This window comes from Lissotriton vulgaris, chromosome 2_1, assembly GCF_964263255.1.
Source record: "Lissotriton vulgaris chromosome 2_1, aLisVul1.2, whole genome shotgun sequence".
NCBI lineage: Eukaryota > Metazoa > Chordata > Amphibia > Caudata > Salamandridae > Lissotriton > Lissotriton vulgaris.
This window is the reverse complement of record NC_141687.1, coordinates 332,508,011-332,527,280: the sequence shown is the minus strand read 5'-3', so window position 1 is coordinate 332,527,280 and position 19,270 is coordinate 332,508,011. Positions and strand designations below refer to the sequence as shown.

The window sequence follows — 19,270 nt, the reverse complement described above, 5'->3', positions numbered from 1 at the left end:
ATATAAAACCGGTGTGGTGTCCCTTTTGTGCGTGTTTTACTGTGTTACTATTGGTGTGTGTTGCGCAAATACTTTACACATTGCCTCTGAAGTTCAGCCTTCCTGCTTTGCGCCAAGCTACCCTGTCGGAAGCGATAGTCCCTACTTGGACTACGGTGCGTACCCCTGCCAACTAGAGACCCTGGTTCTAACAATAATGATGTGCTTTTGCTCCATTTCAGGACCTCCTGAAACATACACCATCTGATCATCCGGACTACCCCTTGCTGCAGGACGCTCTTCGGATATCCCAGAACTTTCTCTCTAGCATTAATGAGAACATTGATGACAAGCGGACACCCGTAACTACACCCAGGGGAGAGGTAAGAATGGAGAAGGAATTTGAACTATAGGGGCCCTCTGCTAACCATTTCAGCAAGTAATTCTGAACAAAACAGAAAACACTTTCTAAAGAAAAAAACAATCTATAAGGAAATAGATGAGGTTTTCGGCGTTTCTGTCTTGTTGGTGTATACATCCTCAACAACATTGTTTAGATGCAGCATGCTCTGTGTCTATGGTCAGTCTGTTTTGTTTTTTTGTTTGTTTTTTATGGCCCCAGAAGCGGGTGCCTATTGAATCCACCACATCACAAAGTGGTTGCAAATAATGCTTACTTTTGGTCTTTGGCACCTTGCCCCTTGTCTTCACTCTTGTCTGCGGTTATGCCCAGTCTTCTATTTTTCTGGTCCCTCTTTCTTTTATAGAGAAGTCTCTTCACAGTGTGTCTTTACATTTTAGGTGCGACAGCTCGTGAAAGATGGCTTCCTGGTGGAGCTGTCGGAAAATTCGAGGAAATTGCGGCACGTCTTCCTTTTCACTGACCTTCTCCTATGTGCCAAACTGAAGAAGACCGCCGTGGGGCTAGGCGGGTGAGAATGCGCACTCTTCTGGAATTTAAAAGCGGTGTTTGAAGTACATTCATAGTACAGCCATCACTGCTAATACAGACCATCTGGAATATAATGTCAATTCTCTAAAAAGATTTCTGCATAGAAGCTACATGATCGATTTGGAATAATGGATCTTTATTGGGAACAATTTGTCAGGAGCTGATTGGATAGAGTGTGTTTAACATTGCCTGTCAGTTGAAAGAAGGTGCTTGATGTTGAGTGGGATAAGTGGACAGCAGTTTACATAGACAATAGTTGGATATTTCTCATTTTGGATGGGGATTATTGGAAAGTGGTGGATTAATGGGAGAATTGTAGAGGTTTTACACTACACTGGGTGGTTGGGTAACATTGGTTGAGGTGGATACTTTTAACTTTCTCTCTGGTCCGTTCCTAACCATTCTATTATGGGTTACATCAGTTCTTACTGTAGCCTTTACCTATTAGGCTTTTAACACTCTGAGGCGGCACTTTTAATTCGAAGGCCACAGAAATCTGGAGCACTCTCCCTTTTGACCATTGAAATCCAACGGGCCATCTAAGTTTTCATAAAGATCTAAAAAAAAAGGAATCTTTTAAGAAATACCAGAGTCCCAGTATCTAAGTGGCCTGCACCTGGACATTGTACATCAGTGTTGGTAATATATATTTTATACGGCTCCCTAATTTAAGAGTGCATATTGCAACATTCCCTCTATCATGTTTTAAATGAGGCATGTGTCACTCGTATAACAAACCCTCTACAATCTGCACAGTATTGTCATTTTATTATTTTGCCTATAATGCTAAATGTTCAGCACCACTATGACCCTGTGTTGCTGGGAAGACTTGAGATTGGGGCCTCTGAGATGATGTGTGTGATCAAGAGTAAAATAAATGAGAACTATTTTAAAATTGGGTAGAATTGCATATTATAGATCACATTTTCGGTCAGACCTGTAGACACCTTTTCACTGTCTGTGGTCACAGACCTGCTGTGGACTATAAGGATGGAGTCCACCATCCTGGAATAGTAAATTAAAACGGAATGCAAAATAACTGCAGCAGCATCATGTATGAGTGTGGATCTGTGGTGATGCATGCAATTAGCTTCGTCACAAAGCCTACATGGGCATGTGTGATAATGCATATACATTGTTAAAAAAATAAAACACATCATGATGGAAAGCTCAAGTGCATGGAGAACTCATGCCAATCGAGCGTCCTTCTTAGAACTAAAAGAAAGCAAACCAGTAATGTAATAAAACCTGTTCTGACTCCCATTCCAAGGCTTGCCATCATGGGAGCTTTATATTGTTGGACAAAATAATCAACACATTTGCATGTTCATTGACTCCTCGGCTTACTAAGACATTTATCAGAGAGGATATGGTGAGCCCTTCTCCGTGAAATCAGAGTGCATTGTATTGGAGCTGCATGCAAAGTAGGTGGGGAAAGGGTCCCAAACGAACTGAAGGGTACACAACGTCTGCTTCTGCACATGCATTCAAAGCAAGACCTTCCCATAGGACCATAGTTCGACCATCCTGGCCCACATGGAGAAAACACCAAGTCATAATATGCGCCCGAACTATGCAGGCAGCTGCCATAGCAGTTTTTGGGAAACATTTCTATAGTAGCTGAGTTTACTGTCTCCTTATGGTGTGTAAGTTGTCTTGTCTGGGATGAACAGTTGTATAGGCACCACAGCATGATGCGCATTACCACCTTATCAAAAAAAGAGTTCTGGGCCTCCTACAACATTGCCAATGACAAAGCTAGCATGACAGGCTTACCTGCTCACTTGGTACAATCCCCTTCAAAATACAAAACCTTAATATAGGCTACGCATGTTGAATTTACTTGTGCATGCCCTACCAAAGGAGATTTAAGACATCAGTTGGCATATGACTCAACATTAGACTAATTGGGTTAATTTTATTTTATTTTTTTGAGACTTTGGCATAGAGTATACCAGACGAAAAACAACAGCATAGGAATGGGTCAGTATATATAGAGACGAATTGTTGTTTAGGAGGGTACTTGAGCAATAAGGAAGCATGCATTTTTTAAGATGATTAATATTTCGAGTGACTTTAACAGTGTAATTCAAAGCATTGTACATATTTACACATTTTACACATGGATCAAGTTTGGCGTGAGAGCAGTAACTTTATAAATAAAATAAATAAATCTCTAAAAAGACCCCAGTAGGCTGGTAATATAGCATATTATACTTACCATTGGAAAAGCCAAATAGGTCTCTGTTTGGCTTTGCCAATGTTTTTTGAAAAAGTGTGTAGCAACTGCAAATATACATTAAAATGTGTCAGGACGCATGTGAGCGCATCATGATACTGCAGATGCCTGCATTATTCATTAGGCATACTCACCCGTGAGGACGTATTTGCACACTTGTGTGGCCACGCATGTCTGGATAGAAGTGAAAAAGGAGGGGGAAAGCCGCATGAGAAGGAGAAAGCAACATAGAGCACGATGGATTTGGCAGATAGACAATCACACGAGAAAGTGAGCAGAATTAAGTAGGAGGGAACCGCACTGAGCTCCGGGGGATATTTAGTGGGGAGGAGAAGCACACTAGGGAGAGATGGAAAACACACGCACTTTCATGAAGTGCCTAAAAGAAAATAAAAAATAGTTCCGTAAAAATAAGCAGTGTAAGAATATGTCAGCCCATCAAACAGATGGTAAAGAGGCTCTGCTACAGTGGAGGGCAAACACAAGAAGAGGAAGGTGAACCATTGAATAAGAAGTAAGTAGATGAGAGGGATAGAGCCAACCAGTGATCTGCGATTGGCGAGTTTCAAGCACACTGTAAGTTCTTGGTATGTTCCACAGTAGGATTTCGCCTACAGAAGGACAAAAGCTGTTATAGGCAAGACCTAAAAAGGGGCTATGGGTAACAGAAAGTAAGGGTCCGGTGATGCGTCTCACTTCTGGTGGCTTTTGCACTTGATGAGTTAGTATTCTAATGCAGCTGTGAATGCTGGTTGAGAGGAAGAGGTAATTAGTTAACGTGATAAGCACAACATACTATTGAATCTTGATTCCTTACTGTGAAACCCATAACCAACCTGAGCAAATAAGTCTTTTCAGAATCTTGGGGTTAGTACTGATCTAAACTGATGCTGTTGGTTATTGTGACATGTTTAATGACCTATGTCTGTAGCTGCAAACGAATATTCAATTTAAAAATAGTTCAAAGTATTAATCACTAACCCCATATATCAAACCGAATAGTATTGGCTCCATGATTCAGAGAGGGTCGACACAAGATGTGCTGGTCTCATTAAACCTTTGTGCCTTGCTGCTCAGAATTTTCTGAAATATTTACATTCAGAAAATACACGTGCTGATCAAAAGATGCCTTTCACTCTTGTCTTATTCCCTTCTGAGAATGGAGTACTACTCCTAGTCATGGGCCATGCTGTGATGATGTTTCTGCATATGCCGAGAAAAGTGCATATGGGCAAATCGCCGCATATTTCCCCTTGCAAGTTTATTAACTCAAACAAGAACAAAAACATAACAATTTATTTGACTCGAGCAAATTTATTTTTTTCATCACTAAACAGGCAGGTTAACCATCATGCTGCATTCCCCAGTCCTTACTTTAGATTTACAGTCTTCTGGGAAGTAGTGAAAGCCTTTTGTTTTTAAGTTCAAAGAAATGTTATTGATAAATGCAAGGGTGTCAATACAAAATACAAAACATTAATAGATATAATACAGAAACAATCAATCTAGACATTTCTTCAATAATATTATAGGAAATGGGCCTGAAGGTAAAACAAGTAAAATGATATACCGTAATTATGAGAAAAAATAATTGTAAAATATTACAAAATTCAAGAACGTTTAGGGTAATCAAGGAGGGTTTTAAACTTCTTGTTGATTAGGCTGCAGCCTAAAAGAGCGACTGGCACAAACATCAAGATACATCGTAAAAGGGGACCATAAATCTAGACGTTTCGCTGCCATGTGTATAGGATAAACAAAGGAAGTATCTAGCCTAGGATTATGACAGACATTGTACCATCATGCCCTGAATTTTTTTTGGAAAAGTATTTCCAATTAGGTGTAATTTGCTGGAACGCAACTGCTAACAACAAATCAATGATTTTAACATTAAGGGTAACATTTTCCCAGCAAGAAGAAAGGCTTCCCAGAAAAACATGAACAAAAGAGAAAGGAATTTGAGTCTTGAAAATTAAATTAATTTGGGACCATACTTGCTTCCAAAAATTATGTACAGTCTGACAAGAATATAACATGTGAAACAAATTTGCATTCGTGGAGGAACATGTCCAACAGACATCTGATGTTGTTGCAAATTTTTTGTTTGTCATGCGGTGTAAAGACAACTCTGTTATATACGAAAAACAATGTCTGCGTTATACTAGCTGCTCTAGATGATTTGCGCATTTTGACCCATATATCATTCCAGAGCGACACTGGCCAAGATGTGGCAAAATCACTCTCCCACAAATTTTCCACTTTGGATTTGGGCCTGATAGTGGGAGTACTATGAAGATATCTGTATATAATGGAAGCTTTGGAGGTGGTTTTTAAGAAGTCGTGAAATTGTGAGGTAGAGGTGGAAGTAACTAGAGAGGCGTGTGTATTGGACAATTGAGAATATGTAACCATCACTGCTTCCTTAAGCAAAAGGTATTTGTGAATGAATGAGGCAGGTAATTTGAATAGTTGACCGAGTGTTGAGAAAGGTATTAAATTGGACTGCGAAAATAGCTGATAAATCCAAATTAACCCCGTCTGAAGCCAAGTCCCCCAATAAAAAGGTTTGTTTTTAATGAGTACATGTTTGTTGTGCCAGATAGTGGAGTGAAGAAAATCTCCTACTGTACTATGAGGAAAAGGATAAAAGTAATTTGGAAGTAAATTCTATTATGGGAGTGGATAATGCCTGTGGTTTACGTGTGAAGGAAAGGTATTCGGCAAAGGAAAAAGGGGACAGGAAGAGACATTTAATTGTAGTCCATAAGGGACAGTCAGCTGAGGGATCCTGTAGCCAAAGGGAAGCTTGTCGTAAAAAAAAATGCCTTCTGAGAAGTCGGAAAATCCGTAAAATTAACTCCACCTTCTGATTTGGAACGTATTAGCCTAAGAAGAGACATTTGGGATTTTTTCTTGTTCCACAAAAAGGAGGAGAGAGTGGAATTAATCTTCTTAAAGAATTTAGTGGAAATAGGAATCGTGATGTTCGAGATATTGTATATAATTATAGGTGATAACATCATCTTTATGGTGTCAAGGCGGCCCCACTATGATAAATAAAGAGGATGCTATCTGGCAGTCGGGGGGCGTGGCTTGGACGCCGATCGGGATGGCGGCGTGAGCTCGCAGCTCCGCGCGGAATCCCGCTAATTCTCCTGATTTCTGCACCCTGGGCGACCCGTGGTCGACACTCCTGCCCTACGAAGTATAGGGGGACCATTGGGCGTCGGCAGAAAGTTGCTGGGGGACTGCTGGCCCCGAGGAGACCCTGATGAGCGACGGCTGAGGTGTCGCCGAGAGTGAGAAGAAAATGGCGGCGGAGTGGACGGGCGGCTCCGGACGTCGACATTGAGCGGCCTTGGTGCTGACTGGTGGAGGGCTCTGCAGCCGAGAGATCGAAGAGGTGGCGACAGTCCTGAAGATCGGGGGACAGGGGACCCGGCTCCGCTCGGACTTTGAGGACACCTGCTGGCCGCTATCCCTCCCTCTTCCCTTCCTCCTCCAGGCTCACGAGGGGGCAGATCGGACAGTGCTCACCCACTGGGCCCTAGGAGCTGCGGGCATCGGCGGTGGCGCTTGATCCTGCTCGATATTGGGAAGTTGGCGCCGACCCACGAGTGCCGGGACTGGACGGGTTTCCTGGCCTGTGACGCAGTACCCTAAGATGGCGGCTACGGGAGGGCCGGTGGCCGTGGAGCGCGGACAGGGGGACCTGGCGGCGCTGTCCCAGGTGGGCGAGACCCCCCCGCCGGAGTTGGACCAAGAGCAGCGACTGAATCGACGCTTGGATGCCATACTGGACGCGATTACCTCGACCAAGGAGGAGTTGCGGCAGGGCATCGCGCAAGTAGCCACGGGGCTGGGGCTATTGCGAGCGGACCATGCGAAGCTGGCGGATAAGGTCAAGGACCATGATCAGCTGCTATTGGACCTGAAACCGTCGGTGGTGACCGCGGAGCATAAGATCACGGACATCCTGGCCCGGTTGGACTCGCTGGAGCGACTTGCGGAGGATGCTGAAGGCCGCAATAGGAGGAATAACGTGCGGGTCGTAGGCCTGCCGGAACGAATTGAGGGGGAGGATGCGGTGGCCTACATGGAGGACTGGTTTCGGACTGTGGTGGCGCCGGAGGGGCTTACTCCTTTCTTTACCCTGGAACGAGCCCATAGGGTGCCTGCTCGCCCGCCAGGACTTGGCCGCCCCCCCCCGACCGATGGTGGTGCGGCTCCTCCATTATAAGGACCGGGACCTCCTCATCCAGAGGGCTCGGACGTCGGGCCCGTTTGAGGTGGAGAACAGCAGGGTCACAATCTTCCCGGACTACACCCAGGCGGTCCAAAGAAATAGAGCATCGTTCCTGGCGGTGAAGAAGGAGCTGCGAGAGGAGGGCATTCAATACTCCTTGCTCTTCCCGGCCAAGCTGCGGGTCATCCTGGATGAGACCACGCACTTCTTTCAGACTCCGGACGAGGCATGGCAGTGGCTGGAGTCGTACAGAGCGGGGACGGATAGGTCGCACAGAAGTAGGCGAGATCGGCCTAAACTGCCTCAGATCAGACAATCGCAACGCATTCGGTCCCGCAATAGGCGCCAGCGGGAGAAACGGGAAGCCCAAATGGCTGCGGAAAAGAGAGATGCGCTCGCAGCGACGGCGGCCATTACGGGGTCGCAGCAGGAAAGTGAACTGGCGGAGACGGACTCTGGCGGCGAAGGCAGCAGGACAGGAGAGGACCTTTCGGAAGCGGAAAGCTCGAAGGGCCGGTGGTGACCCCCCAGACTTCTGATGGGATATTTCACGGTTGAGGCTGTGTTGGGACTTGGACAAGGTCTGATGGTAGGGCGGTATCCTGTTGGAGATGGGTGGGTTGCCGGGTAGGGTGCCACGTGGGCAGGACGGGATGGGAGCGCTAGGCGTGGGCTCCGCTAGCTGGGGTCGGCGATAACTCACCCCCCTAGGGCCCTTAAGGCCTTCTGTGGTGGAGACCACAGGTTAGGAGAATGTGTGGTTGGTTTGAGGTTTGGATCGGGGCTGACACTGGGTTTGTGGGCTCTGTCCTGGGGAGTGGGGTTTGGGGTGTTTTTCTTTTCAGAGTTTGTTTCGGGGGGGCAACTGCTTTGGTGGGGATGTGAACTGGCATTGTTTGACCTGGACTGTTCGCTGCTGGTATGGGGACGTTACCTAGTTTAAAATGCCTAACGTGGAATGTCCGGGGGCTACGAACCATGGTCAAGCGCCACAAGGTGCACGCATATCTGGTGCGCAGGGGGGTCCAGATTGCTATGCTACAAGAGACCCATCTGACAAAAAAGGAATGTGCTGCGTTGCAGAAAAGATGGCGGGGCCAGGTGTTCGGCACCACTTTGACGTAAATAATTAATTTACTCTCTTAATTTCTATGCAGGTAAGTACTTAATCAATAATAACTCAATCAGAAGGAAAGAAAACAGAGTCCGTGGTGTTAGAGTTTCTAAGGGTTTTATTCCTCATAAAGGAATCAGGATATCATGTTCTGACCACCACAGGGGTGTCAGAAGGGATAGATGAGCGCGCTCTCGTTTATTGACATTACATAGCTTATATACTTGATTTACATCATAAGTTTCAGTGTGAGAGGCGTAACAGCTGAGAGAAGACAAGATAACAGTGTACACGTGGTACCAATACATCATCAAGAGGCGTAAACTAGGCGTGAACTAGAGGTGTGTGCTAGAAACGTCACTGATAGGTGACGAAAGTGGGTGGCACCAAGGGGTGGGGCTAACAGAATGTTGCAATGTCAGCAGAAATTGGAAGCTTGGATGCGCGCGCAGCTGCATGACGTGTGCTTGACGGGGTGCAGGGGTCTTGACATTTACACTGACGGAAAGAGACAGAAGTCTGGCATGTCAGATCAACTTGTACTTCTATCATATCTGATATCTGATGTTTAGGAACTATACTATCTGGGCGGAAAGGTCTCTAGGGTAGAGGCTATTCTATGCTAACTGTGGATGCGTGTATGAGCGCCTGAGTGTCTACATGTGGAGCGTGGGGGGGCACGGGGCCTTCCATGGTAGCATGGCAACGGAGGCTATGAATTACTTGCATTAAGACAGGTCGGCCTTTTGGCTCTGCAGCTGGAGAGGATGTTTACAGGATCTAGTAGGCAGGAATGTATTCTCGGGGAACGGAACAGATAACTCGAAGGTTATAGTCAGTCTTGGCAGAAAGCAGGCTTGAGCTGAGCGCGAGGGGCCGCGCTGAAAGTAGGACAGAGTTCACGAGTAGAGAGGTAGCCTGGGCAGAGTCAGGAGCCACAAAAGAGGTTCAGATGGCAGGAATTCAGGGCCTACTCTGGATAGAGCAGGAAAAAGTGAAAGTGTACTACAAAAAGACGTTGGCATAGCATACTTAGGAATGGACTATATAATCCATTCATGGTGGATCTGAAAGAGGACAAGTTAACGGTGGACGCAAATGTATTTGCGTCTTCATAGCTGGCACAGGAGGGAAGTTACATGCACTTTAAGCTGGTACATGGAGTCGGTGGGGTACGCGCTAGGGAACACATCATGGCCAAAATTTAATTTTCCTCATTCCCTCCTTGTTCCCTACGGACCCTTCATGAAATATCGATCCTCATGAATCGATCAGTCTGTTCTTGTAACGTCATTTGTTCTTCTTTCTTTCGGTTACGTTTTGAGTGAAAACTGGAATGTTCAATACAAGAAGTGGCACACAGTCCACAGATCGCTGGCCCACACTGTAGGCATAGGCAGCAACTGAATACTAGGACTAGGCCAATGCCTAGGAAGGATAGGATCTTCCATCCCCAAGCTGTTAACGTTGTCCAGAACCAACCGGACCAAGTCCAGGTGCCTGGATTCTGATGTATCTGATTTGCAATTTTATGAAGACGGGTGATAGCTTGATATACAGAGGGTGCATTTTGTGGAATGAAAACACAGCAGCTTGACCCGATGACCTTACAGGCTCCACCTCTATCTGCCAAGATGACGTCAATTACAAGACGATTCTGAAGGACAACAACCCGCATAGCGGACTGCTCTTCTGTTAAGTTACCTAAGGCGGAGGTAGTTTCATTTACTACGGCTTCAAGTGTTCTAGTTAATCTGCGTATTAATTTACTATTCTGAACAGGGCCTAAAAAGAAAAAGAATCCTTTGTTAAAGTCAGTGTACTGTTCCCATGCCGTTTCTGTGTAGTCGACAAGGGGGGCATCTCTTCTGGGTCTATTCTTTACTAGATTGCTATTTCTATGGTAATCAGAAGGAGCTAGAAAAACGGGTGGCAGAAGGAATGCAATGTAACAGGTACCATCCCAATCTGGAGGTAGACAGATGTATGCGGTATGACCACACACAAAGTAAGAATGACTGATAGCTTTGAAAGATGATTTTCCATCATCACTGAATTCGACCACAGTAGTGCATTTACTATGACCTAAGTGTACGGAACCTTTCTTCTTGATACATAATTCACCAATGACTGGCAGTACTGACATAATAGGTAGAACTGGTGCGGCTTTGGATTCGACAGTAAGAATCATAAGGCTAATTGTGTAATTACCTAATCCATATACTTCATTTTCTAGATCTGTTCCTATTCTAATGGGGAGTCCCTCCTTATCCGGGTAACAGACGTCTAGTAGGACCAAGTTCAGGTTTCCCCAAACCCAACCCCCATCGAAAACAGCAATGTCGGGATCTAAAGAATTAATTATCTTAAACCATGCTCCGCAGGAGCCATTGTGAGAGAACGGGTAAGGAAAGAGAGGCAGGGCTCCCTTATAATTCTGGTAGGGAGGGAGTCGGCCACATATCCAGCAATTTGTAGCATTGTTAGTTTGATGAGAATGATGTAACATACTAATGAATGTATTGTTGCGCAGCGCAAGTTTGTAGGAAAGCTCATGAGGAGGTAATTCACTAAAAGTGTGTTCAGCAGAGACATTGTAAGCAGATTGTTCACGCTTGAAGATAGGGTAGTATATGGGTAATAAGATGCTAGCAACAATTATTAATATACTTAGAATAAACATAATTATTAGTGTCACTATGCAGTGACTACGAAGTGATTTGCAATATGTTCTTTTCTTTTCCTCTCTCTCTCTAACTCGATCTAGGGGATACATGTCAGAAACTATTTAACCGATTCACCTAGGGGAGGACTTAAACAATTAAACTGTCTGACTTGCTAGATCGTAACTTCATACGATATTGTTCTTGAGGAGTTTTTTCTCGTTTGGGTTCGGAAAAGTCTTTGGGATCACAGTCTTTGGTGGGGGTGGGTGTGTCTTGTTCTGGTTTCAGTCCTGGGAATGTTTTGATATGGCTTAGGTGGACCCACCCCTTTCTTCCTTCCAACTTGACGGCGGTCCTTGTTGTTAGTAGAACGGTTTTCGGAGACTTCCAGCGGGGCTCCAACGGACTTTTCCTGTCGAAGTTACGGACTAAAACAACGTCACCGGGGCGGACATCATGCTCCTTCACATCGGTGTTGTCAGGGAAGGCTGCGGCAACCTGTGAACGACATGATTGGAGTGCAGACATCAAGGAGGCAAGGTAATCTGTCAACATATTAGAATCAACATCGGTTATCTTTTTAGGAATGGGCGTCCCCCACATATTCGGTGGTCTGCCAAAGACCACTTCGTACGGAGATAGCCCTGATCTCGAATGGGCGACCATTCTCATATAGAATAGTGCCACCGGCAGAGCGACTATCCAGTCGACCCCTTTGTCCTGACATATTTTGGCAAGGCGAATCTTTAACGTCTGATTATGCCTCTCAACAAGGCCTGCTGCTTCTGGATGTCGGACACAATGGAACTTCCACTGGTATCCCAATAACAAGGAAACTTCTTTCATTAGGGCAGATGAGAATGGCTGACCGTTATCTGAGTACACGACACGAGGCAAGCCGTACCGTGGGAAGAATTCACGAACCAACTGTTTGGCAGTGGTCGGAGCAGTGTAATCTGAGACTGGGTATGCTTCGGTCCAGCGGGACAGAGCACAGACAACTACGAGAACATATTTGAATCCTCGACAACGGTCCATCTGGATATAATCCATCTGGAGGACTTCAAAAGGGTGATCGGGAGGATGAAATCCACCTTGCTCTACAGGGACGCTTTTACCTGGATTGAACTGACAACAGATCATGCAAGTACGCACTTTCTGTTTTGCGGCTGCTCGTAAGTGTTTATTGTTCCAGAGATTTTGCAAACTGTCTAACATGGCTTTCTCTCCCAGGTGGGCAGGACTATGTGCTGTATTTATCATGACTTGAACCATAGAGTCAGGGAGAAACCATGTAGATTTTCCCTTCGTCATCCAACCTTGATCTGTCTGGATCCCTCCTAGTTCGGTCCATTTCTTTATTTCGTCTGTAGTAGCATGTGTCTGAATGTCAATAACATCTAGTGTGGGACCCCTGACTGTCATGCAGTTTGTCGGATCTGTTATCTTTGTCGTGTCAGTTGTCTGAGTGTGAGTCAGTGCTGTATGTTTTGCAGTCTGATCTGCCAGGTCGTTACCCTGGGAAACAGAATCTGTGGCTTTAGTATGCCCTGTTCCCATGATGCACTGGGCCAGGGACAGACTGATTTGCATATAGCCAGGTTCTGAGCTGGGATGGGGCAGTGAGATAAATAACGGTGATGGATCAAGCCCTGATCTTTGGACTGGGTAAGAGTGGTCTGTTTAACTCAGACACTCTGTTCATCACCAACCCTTTTTTGAAATGGCTGAAGGCAGATGTATTGCTTCTAACAGTGCTTGAATGAGAGGACCATGCTGTATTTTGGTACCATGAGAGGTCAGGAAACCTCGTTCCTGCCAGAGCATGCCGAAGTCGTGTACGACTCCAAACGCATAACGGGAATCTGTGTATATGTTAACATTTCTGTTCTTTGCTAGAATACAGGCTTGGGTCAGAGCGATGAGCTCTGCCGCTTGAGCAGACAGTGTATCAATACGATGTGTTTCTTTAACTTCAGTTTCAGTGGTCACAGCATATGCGGCCACTAACTCTCCTGTACTTGTTCTCATGCATGAACCATCCACATAAAGTGTCAGGTCTGGATTTGTCAGTGGAACATCTGTTAAATCTCGTCTGGGCTTTGTTACTGCATTTATAATCTCTATACAATCATGTGGAGCTGGATCTGCCATAACTGTAGGTAACAATGTTGCTGGATTCAAGATACTGCAGCGTCTGATTTCTATGTGTGGCTGGAATAATGTCAATTCGTAACCTGTCAGTCGTGCTATAGTTAAGTGTTGAGTCTGGGTTCTGTTTAACAGGACCTCTACAGAATGTGGAACTTGTACTGTTAACTGATGACCTAAAACAATTGAATCGCTTTGTCTTATTGCTAACGCTGTTGCTGCTACTGACTTTAAGCATGCAGGGAGTGCCTGTGCTACTGAATCCAATGTGCTTGAAAAATAAGCGCAAGGCTTATGCGAACCTGCTTGATCTTGAGTGAGGACAGACAATGCTGTACCGTCACGTTCTGTAACAAAAAGTGTAAACGGTTTGCTGTAACATGGTGTCGCTAAAACTGGTGCTTGGCATAAAACTTTCTTTAATTCCTCAAAGGCTTGTGTGTGTTCCTGAGTCCAAGGGAGGACAGTCGAAGTTGCTGCCTCCTGTGTCGTTAACTGGATGAGTGGTTTAGCTAGAAATGCATATTGAGGAATCCATTGTCTGCAGTACGAGGTGAGGCCTATGAAGGCCCGCACTTCTTTTTGTGTCTGGGGTCGGGGCATGTTTACTATTAACTGAATGCGATCGGGAGTGAGCTGTCTCCCCACTTTGGACAGCAAGTGACCCAAGTACACAACTTGCTGAACACAGAATTGTAGCTTCGAAGGAGACACCTTGTGTCCCTTGTCGGCCAGAAAATGCAAAACTATCAGAGATGCTTGTTCACATTCGGGCTCACTTCGTGCGGTGATCAGTAGATCATCGACGTACTGTAGTAAAGCGGTATTAACTGGCATTTGAATACAATCTAGTTGTCTTTTCAGTGCTTGACTATAGATGCTGGGGCTTTCTGTAAATCCTTGAGGTGCGCGTGAAAATTTGAAACTTCGTCCATTTAAACTGAATCCGAAGAGATATTGGCTCTCCGGGTCAATGGGTACACTGAAAAAGGCGTTCTTGAGATCGATTACAGTGAAGAACGTTGCTTCTGAATCAATGGCAGTTAACAGGGAAGAGATATCGGGGACCACAGGATACTGTGGTACAATGCATTTGTTCAGTTCTCGAAGATCAATCACCAACCGGTATACTGGCGGTGCATTGCGGTCTGTACGTTTAAGAATTGGAATGATAGGCGAATTACAGATATTGGAGTCGGTCTCTACGACCACTCCTTGGGCAATAAGCTCTTCAACGATTTTCAGTAAAGCCACTACAGCATCGGGTGGTAACTTGTATTGTCTGATTCTGGGTAGAACAACTCCTGTCTTGAGTGTAACACGGTATGGTGTGATATGCATACAACCTACATCAGCTGGGCCTTTTGCCCACAAGTGATCTGGTACATTTTTCAATCTGACATCAAAGTCACGTAGAACATAATGACCTTTGAAATCTCGTAGAAAGAGTCTAACTCCCTCCGGGGAACAGCAAATTATAGCTCCTAGAGCCTTCAGTGTTTTAATTCCTAACAGATTTTCGGGACATGACTTCGTAAGTAACAAGTCTGTAACTCGAGATAATGGACCCACAGCTAGTGGTACTGGTTCTGATACTTCATTTACAATAGGCTGTCCTGAAAAACCAAGGGAAACATTCTGTGAGCCTGAGAGGGGTGCCCCTGGAACTTCATTATGACTTATAGTAGTGCGACTTGCCCCTGTGTCAATTAAAAACTTTCTGTCTTTTCCTAATACGTGACTATGTACATAAGGACCTTCTTGATCTACAGGAATTTCAATAAGAGGCAAATCACTTTCCCTCCCTAGGCTGTTTCATGTATAACGCTGATAATCTGGATATGCCGACTGGGCATACTGGTACATCTGTTGTGATACTTGTCGTGTTGCGGCAGCGGGCTGTGTCTGAGCATGCTGTGGCTGCGGTACTGCTACTGTCTGTACTGTATGGGACTGATCATGCATGGGCTGTGTATTCTGCATTGGCTGTTCGTTCTGTGAGGTCTGTTGTTGACCCTGTTCATGTCTAGGCGGACGCGGTCTTTCTTTAGTTTTACCTGTCTCGATGTTATGTTTCAGGACTGGACATTCATGTACGTAGTGACCTGGCTGCTTGCAATAATTACATGTCCCTTTAACGGGAGCGGCAGAATGATTTGTCTGAGCCCCACCTTTTCTATGACCCTCGGCTGGAATTGTCTGAGCCACTAACATTTTCATTTTCGTGTCTTTCATACGTTTCTGTTCCTGCTCTTGTTCTTCCCTAATTCTATTCTGGTGATATTGTAACATTTGTAACATCTGTGATGGCGTATTTGCCTGCCAAGTACTTTCAACCTTGTACACTCTATTTTTAACTAGTGGTAGGGCGTTCTCTACTAATTTTGTTACAAAAAGGTGTGGATATGACTCGCTACTTGTTTTTAAACCACTATTGATAATGAAACATTTCTCGAATCTTGAATAAAAGTCACTAGTATCTTCATCTTGTTTCTGTTTGCAGGACGAGATTGCGTCCCAATCTTCCTTTCTAGTTGTCAATAATCTTGGCAGAACCTGTACTATTAAACCTGGTAATGCTTTAGTCTTGTCCCCAAGGCCTACCCCTGGGACTCGTTTGCTTTCTTCGTCTTCTATTTCCGCCCATGCTATCTTTGATTCTCCCACTTCCCAATCCTTCTCCTTTAATTTCTCGTAAATGCCCGTGGGCAACAGTACTTTCAACATTTTCATAATATCATCATACGTGTAATCTCCCATCAGTAACATGTCTTTAAGCTCTCTGTGAAAACCTGCAGGATCTTTATCATGGCACGGAACTAATTTCTTCATTTCTAACAGTTCTAACTTAGTCAGTGGTGTGTGAACATACACACGTTTCAGACGTTGGTCCGCACCCATAACTGGATGTACTTCTCGTAAGGGATTCTGACTTTCAATGCCATTACCGCATTGCATGTGGTACATTTTTCTTTCTGGAGGTGGGGCGGGAACATATTCAGAGCTCAGAAAAGTGTTGTACTTACGTCGTTGTTCTAGAATTATTTGTATTAATTTGGTACTAAAACCTCTCCATCTATCCATAATTAGTGCTTCTAATGTTTCGTGTAAGGGCCCTGGATCAGAATGATGGTTCCTGAACTTGATGAGGAGGTGCTGAATCATGTATACACCTGCTATTTTCTGCTCTTCCGGGGAAAGGTTCAAGAATGTCTGCACTAACGTGTCATCATTATATATGTCTGTGTTTTCGGCCCACAACACGGCGGACCGGGCTAGTTCCTGTTCATCCATAGAATTGAGTATATGATACCCTACTCGATCTCGAAGCCTTTTATCAGTTTCCTGGAACTGATGTTCTGAAGAATTCGGATTTGTTAAAGCGGAGAAAAGAACTCTCTTGCTCTCCGGACGGACACCTTTCCTAAGGTAGTTTCCCCTACCTACATACGCTATCATATCTGTAGATTTTTCTGATGTTTCATCTTCATCTTCCTCCCCAGAGGAGGTTTTATCTATTTCTTCCTGATGTGCAGTTAATACTGCCTTTCTAATTTTCTGGGACATAGTGGCTATACATGATAGCTTGTCATGTTTCGCGTCTGCTATATTTTGGCCCCACTTGTTTAATGCGTCTAACTCACTCCGATCTGTCCCGGGCCTGTCTCGTTCTCTTATCACACAATTAATGAAGAATCTTAAAATCTGTTTTTGAACGTCAACTTTCTGTTTATACATGGCAGCGTTAACACTGTCGGGGTCTTTCCCTGTCTGTATGAATTTGTATAGTCTGTCGAGAGCTTCCTGCATTCCTACATAACATAGCAAGCTATCGGTGGCAGATCTTAAGCGTAGTGATGCTAAGACCATTAGATCGTCTGTTCCAGGTACTGGATCATATCTGCAGAATGACATCCTATCTTTGAATGCGTCTAGCCGGGCTGAATAGGGTGACTGGGAAGGATTCTGTGTGTCCTTTAAATGTAATCTGTGTGTTATGTGTGTCGGTGGCGGGGTCTGTAGACCCGCTGTCGCACCTCCTGGGGCGGATGCTTGGGTATTATCTCTCCGCGGAGTCTGTATCTGGACTTGAGTCTGTCTTTTAGTAAGATCGGGTAGTGCTGGTTTCGGTAGATCCGTCTTGAGTGGAGGAAGTGGCGGAGGTGGCGGAACAGGGGAGGTCTGTCGCGGTACCGGCGGAACATTATCTGGGGGCGCAGTGCCACCCCCATCCCTGTCAGTAGGCAGGGCACGAACAGGCAGATTGGTGTAAGCTGGCGCTACATCCTCTAGATACGAATTCAGGAATATGTCTTTAGTAGTCTTGTGCATTACTTTAGTTGGAACTAATGGTATCGGTAAGTTTTTCGGTATTTCTGATTCAATTTCGGATGGGCCATCTGCTGCGAGGTACATACCGTTTACAAGATTATTTCGGGCACGGTCTATTTGTTCTGTTTTTACTCGGATCCCTTCAGTAACTAATTCGTTTTCTCGCTCTTTATCTGATTCTTTAAGTCTGTCTTCTCTACGGAGTGCTTTGTCAGCACGCTTACGTGATTCCTTACGCCAAAATTCTATGGCGTCCTTCTGAGATTGCCTAGCTTTCTTTTTCCATAATGCTTCTTCTACCCTCATGATGCACTCGGCATCCCACGTTCCGGTAACAGGCCATCTGTGTCTCTCATCTAGGTGCTTGGTGTAATCGGCCCATAAATCTAGATATAATATGGCATCTATGCCGTGCTTCTGATACATAAAATTGCCTGGAGTGTCCCTGGGGGGGATGGGAATTTCTTCCTCTAGTAACCCTTTCCTAGTTCCTATCTGTTTTAACTTGCTGAGGAACGGCATCTTGTTTGCTTATTACTTGAACGCTAGTCTTTATTCCTTGATACGAGTTGCTAGTTGATACAAGAAATACAATGATACACAATAAAACAGTCACATTCATACCACGACATTAATCACATAAAAACATTAAAGACACAGCTAACTACCCCCTACACTGAACGTACCGCTCAACGGTACGGATACACTGGTGTAACAGTGCAAAAATTCGGAATACTTTATATACTGCTAAACAGTACAGATACACTGCCTAAAAACAGTGCAGACCGGACTTGCGTACCCAAACCCGTCTAGATACGACCCAGCAATGGTACTCACCGGGAAGCACGGAAACAGAAGGCCTCGGAAAACTCGACTGGACTCTACTCGGAACTTCGGAAAACTTCGGAAAACTTCGGGAAACTTCGGAAAACTGGTGGGCCTCTTCACACCTCGGACCTTGCTTCTTTCGGCTGGGCTCTGGTCGGGATCCTCCGCACTCCTCACCGCCTCGTCTGGGCACTGATCGCAGTCTTCGTCACCTCCGTGTGTCAGAGGGGGATGCAGGAAATCCTGCCAGTACACGTGTAGTCCGTCTAACTGATGGCAGGGGACACGGATTGCAACGCACCTTCCGGCGCGTGAGGTGGGGGAGGGGTCCCTGTTCGGGCGCCAAAATGACGTAAATAATTAATTTACTCTCTTAATTTCTATGCAGGTAAGTACTTAATCAATAATAACTCAATCAGAAGGAAAGAAAACAGAGTCCGTGGTGTTAGAGTTTCTAAGGGTTTTATTCCTCATAAAGGAATCAGGATATCATGTTCTGACCACCACAGGGGTGTCAGAAGGGATAGATGAGCGCGCTCTCGTTTATTGACATTACATAGCTTATATACTTGATTTACATCATAAGTTTCAGTGTGAGAGGCGTAACAGCTGAGAGAAGACAAGATAACAGTGTACACGTGGTACCAATACATCATCAAGAGGCGTAAACTAGGCGTGAACTAGAGGTGTGTGCTAGAAACGTCACTGATAGGTGACGAAAGTGGGTGGCACCAAGGGGTGGGGCTAACAGAATGTTGCAATG

At 45.1% G+C, this 19,270-nt stretch overlaps 1 protein-coding gene and 1 long non-coding RNA gene across 4 annotated transcripts in view; both read left to right on the top strand.

Annotated features, from left to right (window-relative positions):
• ABR (ABR activator of RhoGEF and GTPase) overlaps positions 1-19,270 on the top strand; it is a 1,286,060-nt gene that overhangs the window by 899,830 nt on the left and 366,960 nt on the right. For all 3 annotated transcript variants that reach the window (XM_086955070.1, XM_086955071.1, XM_086955072.1), the window contains exons 8-9: positions 222-362; positions 781-911. In XM_086955070.1, the coding sequence (XP_086811196.1) occupies positions 222-362; positions 781-911 (272 nt within the window). The remainder of the gene's footprint in view (positions 1-221; positions 363-780; positions 912-19,270) is intronic.
• LOC147730288 (uncharacterized) overlaps positions 3,494-19,270 on the top strand; it is a 29,072-nt gene continuing 13,295 nt past the window's right edge. The window contains exon 1 of the long non-coding RNA XR_015308372.1: positions 3,494-6,248. This is a non-coding gene — a long non-coding RNA (uncharacterized LOC147730288). The remainder of the gene's footprint in view (positions 6,249-19,270) is intronic.